The sequence below is a fragment of the Papilio polytes genome, unplaced genomic scaffold, assembly GCF_000836215.1.
Source record: "Papilio polytes unplaced genomic scaffold, Ppol_1.0 DF823288.1, whole genome shotgun sequence".
Taxonomy (NCBI): Eukaryota; Metazoa; Arthropoda; class Insecta; order Lepidoptera; family Papilionidae; genus Papilio; species Papilio polytes.
Window position 1 is genome coordinate 2,065,132 of NW_013525916.1, and position 9,652 is coordinate 2,074,783.

The window sequence follows — 9,652 nt, forward strand, 5'->3', positions numbered from 1 at the left end:
GGTCCCGTGGTCGACGGACGGACGGTTTCGAGTCGTAAACACGAGGGCATATAAATACACTTACAGCTGAAACCTTCATTAAAATTTCTCGTGAATACCTTTTATAAAAATTACCACATCGGTATGGCATCGTAAGCGGAGTTATGTTCGCTTTTTGGTGTTGAATGCATACCTTAGCTTTGAGGTGGCTTAAGTGGACGCCTAATGCCGCCCTAATAGCCTACCGCATAGGAGAGGACGTCTGAGCCATTATAAACTATTTAATTACGTATATTATGTTAATACTTGTTATCCTAGACACCGTTGTCTAAGACAATGTTCGTTACATGCCTAAAATTCTTGGGCACGAGTTTACAATATGATTTATACGCCCTTTATGTTTATATATCTATATTAGACCATCCCATTTAGATATACATTATGTTGTATTATTTGTATTGATAACAAAAGCGTTGAGTTAGTGTTGGCAATGGTGTCTATTTTGGGATAGGCAGATTTATTATACTGCCTATTACTAAAATGGAATCTGTATTTAAAAACAAAAATCGCATTGGATGTAATTGATATGAAAGGAAGTAACATGTACCGAAGCATATTAAACGAAATCGCAATATTTATTCTTTTAAGTGCTCTTAACAACGAAAGTGAAAAAGAACATTAAACTAATTCGTAGATTAGAAAGTTTGTAACACACATCTGTCCTCGGATTTTGTCGTATTCAAAGCACTAGCTTAGACAATAAATTGTAAGCGACTATGTAGTCAATGGTTTTGTGTTAAGAGGTTTCAAATCAACACAACAGTTGCAACGCAATGTAAAGCTGCTAATCGCTTGTTTATGAGGATTATCTTTCTCAGGTCTGTTTTGTTCAAAGGATTTAGACATTAGAATTATAGTCAGTTTCAAGCAACGTTGTTGCTAAAGTTTAACTTAATCTTTGTGTTCCTAACATGTAATAGGTGATGAAACTTAGTTTATCTTCAGAAATTTGTTAGTATTGTATTTAATTCTACTTTTTTAAGTAACCTTCAAGTCTTTATAACTCCCCTTTTTATCTATTTACACGATAAAGCAATATTAATTGTTTAATTTGTATAAACAAGTAATCCCAGGTGGTATCTTTTAAGATAAAATAAGATATTTGTGTTGAAAGTACAACAAAATGTAAATATCAAATGTTAAATATATTAACAAGTCAATTTGCGTACAGTTGAAAATACCACGGTCTTATTCTGTGCCATCGGAATCGTCGCCGCAAGCGGGAGAATCTCATAAATAAGCCATCGCTATTTAGCTAACAATCGGGCCCCGATGGGCATTCGGTCAGATTCCGTGCAGGCTGCCGTGCGAGCCACGTGTGTCCGCATGCCTCGGCTGGGACATGCCTCGCCTCGGCTACCTCGAGTTGCCTCGCCTCCGCTCGCATTCAACCCCTATGCCGAATATTCCATGCACAATGGACGTATGCAATACCAGCCAACATCCAGTAATGCAGTCCGCCCAAATTGATTGTCCCGCGAATATCTAAATGCTTTTCGTGTATCCTCTTTCAATCAAATCGATTTTACTGACAGTATTTTTACTTAAACTCACATGTAACATGTATTAAAATTTCTAAGTCATCGCTATTAGATTTTTTTTTTAATTTTACAAAATTGGTTTCTTTTCTTTCATCTTGTGTTCTGGTCCAATTTTTTGGCCATTATTTTTAAACTTGTTGATCGATATTTTTAAGCTTTTGAAGGTGAAGATATTAAGTGTAATTTGGTTGTCAATATAAATAAGTTAAACGTGAATTACGAAAGCGATATTGCTTAAAGTTGTACACACGAAAATTAAGTAATCATTAAACTGAATGGAAAATTTTCTGTGAAAGTAATGTAAGGACATGTTAACTGAAAGTGACTGGTTGTGTGATTTTGAAATTTATTGCAATAGGGCAGTTATGTCTACCCTGTATTTATGGTAAGGTATTTATGTCACTGGAAGTATATTTTTAATACAAACATCAATTAAATACCCAATAGTACTTTATTACGCACAGACTAGATGCTTTCTTCTTTCGTGTTTAAAGAAGTTTCTTTAAAGCATGAATCATCTTGTATATTAGCTCTTGGTTTTGTAAATGTTGGCAACGACGTATAGTTAGTCATGCAACAGGAAAAAAAACTTTTTTCTAAAGATCAACCGAAAAAAAGCAAATACACAACGAATATGTTCGGCGCTAATTTCTGATTCGCGTGCGCGTCTCGAAAGATCTTATATACGTCCACTTGTGTGATATAAAGTCGAGTTACGTTTTATGACTTTATCTTTTATCGAGATCTTTAAAAAATACAACTTTGACTTATAAATTGTTTTTTTTTTATTAAATTCTCGTTTCGATTTTAATAATCAAATGATAGTGCAATAAAATTATTACATTATTTCCTATGCAATATTATATTTAATTGGTGTCCGTCTACAAACCTTGTTATTAGTATGTAGATTTACAAGTGGTGTTCTTACGTGGTCTTACGAACGAAAGCTCTTTTCGTATATCTTTACACATTTACATCGACTTTTTAAATCTCCATACCCTCAGCGATTGATTGTTCAAAGACATTTGAAATCCTATTTACCTCATTATAACTTAACACGTGTTCTGTTTACATTTTAGGTAAGTGTCAAATGGAAAGTTTCCAGCGGTGATCAATTCGCACGATGCACCCCGCCGGGTACTACGCTAACATCGGTAAGACACTTTCTATACAACACGCGGCATCTCGCTCACTTTGATGCTGCTACAAGTGGATTTGCCGGAGAATAGGATGCGTTGGTAGGGGAAATATCCTCTTTTTATGCGTACCCTCCTTTGTTGTTAAAGTTAAGCAACGTGTTTGCAAATGCGGATTCCTAAGGGCAATCGTTTCTCTATTTTGGGGATTTCGTTGGTCAACTGTTCGTTTGACAACTTATACTATAAAAAATCGATAGAAACACGATTGCAAATGCGGTTTATTAACTATTTTAGTAATTACCCTAGATATTAAATACTCATTCAACTAAGATTCATCAATTTTGCATAAAGATCGTTAGACGAAAACAACGTTAGAAGAACCATAGACGTATTTAAGAAGGTAAATATAAAACGCAAATCATAAATTGGTCAAGAAACACATCTTTTGAGCACGATTGCATTCGTCGGATGTGTGTAATCAGTTATTTTGTTATGCAAAAGCTTACAATGTGATATTTAACTTTTTAAAAGTCTTGTTAATACTAGAGCTTTTGAAATATACGTTTTACAAGTTGAAAATACTTTAATCGTAACATGTTACGTGTAATCTTGCATGTACACGTTATCTGTCTTAATTATTCTTCGTTATCAGCTTATCATTTCTGCAAGGCAGGATTATATCACGATATCATCGTCATATGGTGCCGTTCTAAGAATTTAGTTTCACAGATTCACACGTTTATTATTTCTTCCTTACTAACTTTTATAGATTAGATTAAGTTTTGTATCTATATTAACTTTATAAATATTTGTATTCATGTATGTAGTGAATAAACTTAATAAATAATGGACGCATTTTAAATATTAATTTACCATTAGAAGGCTATATTAATAATGGGTAATATAGGTATATTTATTACTAGACAGAACTTTTTTTTTAATTTCTCGCGAACTAAGTCAAGCAAAAGCTAGTTTTGCATAATGTATGTAAAGAAATATGATTTTGAATTTGGTTCATTAAAATATTAAGTACTTAAAATTACTTAATATAAAAATTAGGTATTTAATATTGTAACATTTTGACAAAATTTTAAATAATAATCCGATATATTTAACGTAAATAAGCTCTTATCATCGTATGATACTTAAGATATTGTCACACTAAAAAATAATGACTCATACCACGTGTTATAATCTCAACCGTTATAAATAAAAAACAAACAATATATGAAAAAAATTAATCTCCAGGAGCTTATCTTCATAATGTTTTAGACTATTTTTAATGTTACCATGTCGATAATGAGGTTTTATCACGAGGGTAGAACGACATGACAAAACCTCAGAGCAATGCTGTACTACTGTGTCAACAGTACTACTCTACCTATTGTTTACTTCCCTACCTTCGTGTGTAATTACCATAAATGATGTATTTGATGTTTGGGTATACTGATAAATGTCGGAAACGTCTGTAGGATCGCGTGACTTTTGATTTTAAAGTATCGACGCAGATTCCCAGCACAACATACTGTATCATATCGAATTTACATACGAGTGGAACTAATCCTGTTTACACGCAACGATTGGAAAAAAAAATGTAAAATTATGCGAATAATATTCAAGCATTTTGAATGATTTAAACAGTTAGCGTAAATTGAACGGAAATATTTATAACATGATAAAACGCATTTTTACTTTAAAAATATCTTACTAATAGTACAAATGCGAAAGTTTAGATTGATGGGTGTTTGATAGAGTTTGTAGCCTAAACTGCTGTTCGGATCTCGAACATGGCATAGATGTACAGGATATTCTGGAAGAACACATAGGCTACTTACTTTATTTTTTTTTTAATTCTATGCTGACTGAGATGCGGGCGAAAGCTAGTGTGTTATAAAATTTAAAATTGACTATATTTCCTTTTTTTTTCTTTTTCTTCCATTTAGATAAAATGAAAAAGAAAAAATATATATTTATTTCTTAAGTGTTACCTGTAATAGTTATTGTTTTTAGTTTTCGCAATAAAGGTTAAAAAAATTGATTAAACTAGTCTTTCTTTTTGTGGTTTAGAATAGCGTACAGTCTTAGATTCGGTGTCGATTAAGGCAGTATTTTTCCTTCTCCATCCCACGCTCACTAGTCTCCTTATTCGGTGCGTATTTTCTGATAACTTGATTGATTTATTGTGCTCATAAACATATCTTACTCATTAACATAAAGGTTTTAGATATATCCTTATAAAGGTAACAAGTTAGAAATAAAATTCAGTTGTATTTATATAAATCGACGCTCGAAATAGCTGTATCACTTATTAACAAAATATGGTAATGTGTTGGTCGTTGCTTAAATGAGCTAGTATTATGAAAACACTCAAAAACAGAACAGAGGGTTTATTACGAATATAAATCGACATTTTTTATTAGATTTGTACAGCGCTGCCGGTGAGTATACCAACAAATCTCATACTTTTATCGATAATGTTACGAAAACGTTCTCGCAATTGTCACTCATATTCGTAATAGACCCCTTTTCTATGAAAAGCGTATTCAGTGTCAATGTCAAAATGTCTCGATCGCTTACCGATGCAAGTCGGGAATTGTGAATACATTTCGTTTATTGTTTATGCAATCTATTGGTGTTAGTTATGAAATTCAATTTGACTACAAATAAAAGAACTGTTTCATAAAACTTTAACAAAACGATACAAACAGATGTGTTAGGCATTTATTATTATTTAATTGCATTGAATATTCCTTCCCATGAATAAATTTCGACACCCTGCAACAGCATAAAGTTCGTTTCACGCACCATTGGCGGATTTTGATGCTTCCTACTTCATTTGCATAATACGTTATTTTTTTAATAATACACGCATCAGCGACTATAATATTGTTAGATACGTTTTTATTTTACATTTAAATAGACGTTGTCGACTACAATTTATTTATCGAAACAAAAATTGAGAACAAATTAATGTAGCAAGAAATCAAGGCGAGATGACTCTATTACTTTCGTGTGAATTTTTTTTTTAATATTTGTTAAGCTAGCGCTTGACCACGATCCCACCTGAAGGAAGTGACGATGCAGTAGAAAGATATTTCTTAGAAAAGTATCTTGATAGTCCTATCGTTGTTTCAATTATCAACACAACACTATCAGATAGTTTCCATCCGCTATTGAAGCGTTAGCCTTCGGATATAGTAAATTCCGCGTAATCATTCGATTGCTATGACTTTTCTAGATTTAAAATAATGTTATTATTGAAACAGTTGGCCCCAGAAGTAAAAGTAATACCTTTATCTACATAATCTCTTTATCATTGACTACTTCATATTTCGCTATCGTATATGTGTTATAACAAACGTAATGATTCATCTATTTAGTTTACTCACGTCACCTTTGTTTTGTTTTGCTTGAGGCCTTATATTCTTTCTTTACTGGAAACATTTAGATCTATCAAGGATTTACGATACACGATAACGTTTTAGATAAATACGTGTTAGATTTATATAGTTAACCTATCCTGAACGTTGTTAGTGCCAGAGGGTCTATTACGAATATTTGCATGTCAGTTGCGAGAACGTATTTTTTCACAAATCTAATACAAATATTGTCGATGATTTATGAAAACGTTCTCACGAACATTCGTGATACATCCTCTGTTTTCACTGACATATTTTTACATATACATTTTATTATCGCTACTTTTTTAGATAATAATTCGGAAGGTAAAAATTTTGATACATATGTTTTGGCAGTGGAATTAATCTGTTATGATTATAAGTCTTCAAATACTTTTAATAGATTATTATAAACGTTCAAGTACATGAATATAATTTAAGAATTAGAAATTTTAGTTTTCTTGTATCTGACTGTTGGCTTTATAGTGTTTAACTATTTATCTTCTGTGAAAACAAAGTGGAAACAGGAAGGAATAAAGCAATCGGTTTGTATTGACATATTTACAATACCATACAACGATAATCATAATATTTATAAAAAATATAATTACTAATTAATAAGACCTCTTCCCTATTTGCTCTTTAACTTATCTATTGTGCTAGCTTAAGTTTTTACTAATAATATTAAGCCTCAATATGCTTTTTTTTTTTCAAGAAGCGCATTAGAACATCCGATAATTTTTGACCGGAAATGTTAACGACGTTGTAAAACCGGTTTTTAATATGATATTAGTTTTTTTTTAAATCTAATGTGCCATCTAGTTTTGAGATGAGTCATAGTAAATCGATAATGGAAGGATTAGGTGCGGTAATAAAACTTGTTGAACAACTTGGAAGAATGGTTTTTTTTTAGTCGACTATTAATATGTTTTTTGCGTTTATTGCAATGATCTGGCTAATGTTATGAAATGTTTGAAGAGGATATTATTGTCTTATCTGTCCTTTAAATATAGTTTTATTAGCTGACTTACTGTTGCTCGCGACTTCGTCCGTGTAAAATTGAAAATTATAGCCTACAGTACAGATAAATTACCTTTCTAACGGTGAGAGAATTTTTCGAATCGGCTCAGTAGTTTTTGAGTTATTTCAATACATACAAAAATACAAATCTTTTCTCTTTATAAATTTAGTATAGACGATGAAAGATAAATTTATCATCTTGTCTTATTTGGATCATAATGATCAATACCCAGTAAATAAGGCAATATTTCCTTCTAATTGTTTTAATGATACTTCACATTATTATACTAATACTCGTATTATAAATGCGAAAGTTTAGATGGATGGATGGATGGATGTTTGTTAGAGTTTGTAGCCTAAACCGCTGATTGTATTTCGATGAAATTTGGCATAGATGTAGAGGATAATCTGGAAGAACACATAGGCTACTCAGTTTTGGTTTTTTTTAATACTACGCGTATAAAGTCGCAGGTGAAAGCTAGTATAATCAAAATTTTAATATATAATGTGACTTGATATTCTTTCGATCAAGTCAAGCGTTTCCTTATTGAGATTACTGCATAAAAAGTCTTATTTATAAGAAAAATATTTACGACTGTATTAACCTAATAAGGTTATCTATAGTAATTTGCATTAAACTCAATCGAATGAACCTACTTTGGTAAAACAAAGTTAATTTAGTTCGCATTGACAAATATGTTGTGGATTACCGTTATTATGTTAAGCAGATTTTTAAAGACCGAAAAGAGTAATTGTTCGTGTCTAGATTTAGATCTAGTCTAACATAAATTAATTAATTTGTTATACGCAAATACAATTGTATAATAATTAACGATAGCCATGCGATATAAAGGAACAAGGCAAAGAACATACATAAAATGTGTTTTATTGCCTTTTCTAGTACTTCATAAAATGACATTCCGTAAAAAATATTAACGTTTTATGTTGGGGTCATAATAAAATATTTGTGGCGGTCTTGCAACGGTTCAACTCAACCGACAATTGTTTTAATTAATGAAGGGTTTGTGTACGATTATGAAAATAATTGTGCTTGAAGAATTTTAATTTTATTTATTCGATATAAATTACTAGTCGTACATGTAATGGTAGCAATTAAAAGGAATATGTAAAATAGTTTTCATATCAAATATTCAAAAAGGTTTTATTGTTAGTTGTTTTAGGACATTCCCGTGACCCAGTCACTGGCGGAAAGAAGGAACACCGCTGGGTTTTTAGTGGGTATTTCGGCCATTTTCCATATTCTTGGCCGACAAGTCCCACAATTGTTAATTTCAAGCTCAGCTTCTGTTTTTCTTTTATATTTCTTAAAGCTTAATTCTAGATTGGAGAAAGTGGACGCTATAAAATAAATTCATTAGTACATAATTTGAAATTCGTTCGCTTTTTCTGAGGTTTTAATGTGTTTAAGATAACACAATTAAGGTAATAAAGAATGGCAACTCTACAAATAAAATCTTTGTTGTAAAGGTCAATGGCATTATTTAGTGTTTATTAATTTATCCAACACATGAAATAGATACTTTATAATAGGTAGATTATCTATACTAATGTAATAAAGAGGAAAGATTCGTATTTTTGTATGTACTCGTATTGAAATCTTTCGCTATTAACGAGCTACGTTATTGCCGAGTAACATAAGCTTATATTTGTTTTTTTACAATTTTTATTTTCGCGTGGACGAAATCGCGAGCAACAGCTAGTATTAAAAAAAATATAGAAATCACCAGTTACAATTGAGAAATAAGTGATTTTCTTGTTCAGGTTTATTCTGTAACAATCTAATATCTCTCGTCAAAAGACAAATCGTACACGATTCAATACATTGCAGAATTACCGTTAGCATTGAACCCGATTGATTAGCCAATTACACTCTAGCGATACTTCGGTTCTAGTACTTACGAGTTCGCCCATTCGTCTTGTTGACGCCCAAAGAATTACTTCTGCCTGCACAATAAAGATACATTGAATTGTACAATCCGTGGTAGACATTTATCCACATTTATTACAAGACGAGTAGTTAAAAAAAAAGAAAAGTGAATAGCCTATATGTTCTTCCAGGCTATCCTCTACATGTGTACCAAATTTCATCGAAATCCATACAGCCGTTCAGACTATAAACTCTAGCAAACGTCCATCCATCTAAACTTTCGCATTTATAATTAGTCAGATTAGTAAGATGTCATAGTATGATTGACGAGAAGGTATTTTCTGTTTGATATAATCGCATAATCAGCTTACTTTCCTAATTGTGAATGATACTGACGTCGATGATTTACCAATCAATAAAAATATCTATAAACCAAAATTTGATTAAATTATTTTATGTTATCAACGTTCCTACTTATGCTATGCATTTATCGTCTATCTAAACAAAACAAATGTTAACATGATTCATTGTCCAAGTAAAATTAACATATTCAACGCACACGAGAGCCGTGTTTGTTGTCAAGCACGAGGTGACCCGAGCGGGGCAATAGAAACAGCACACGTGAAC

At 31.7% G+C, this 9,652-nt stretch overlaps 1 protein-coding gene across 1 annotated transcript in view; it reads left to right on the forward strand.

Moving 5' to 3' along the window:
• Positions 1-9,652, forward strand: part of LOC106104996 (protein scalloped) — a 74,043-nt gene that overhangs the window by 10,655 nt on the left and 53,736 nt on the right. Inside the window, 1 exon segment of the mRNA XM_013285193.1 lies at positions 2,660-2,734. Coding sequence (XP_013140647.1) covers positions 2,704-2,734 — 31 coding nt within the window. The 5' untranslated portion in view covers positions 2,660-2,703.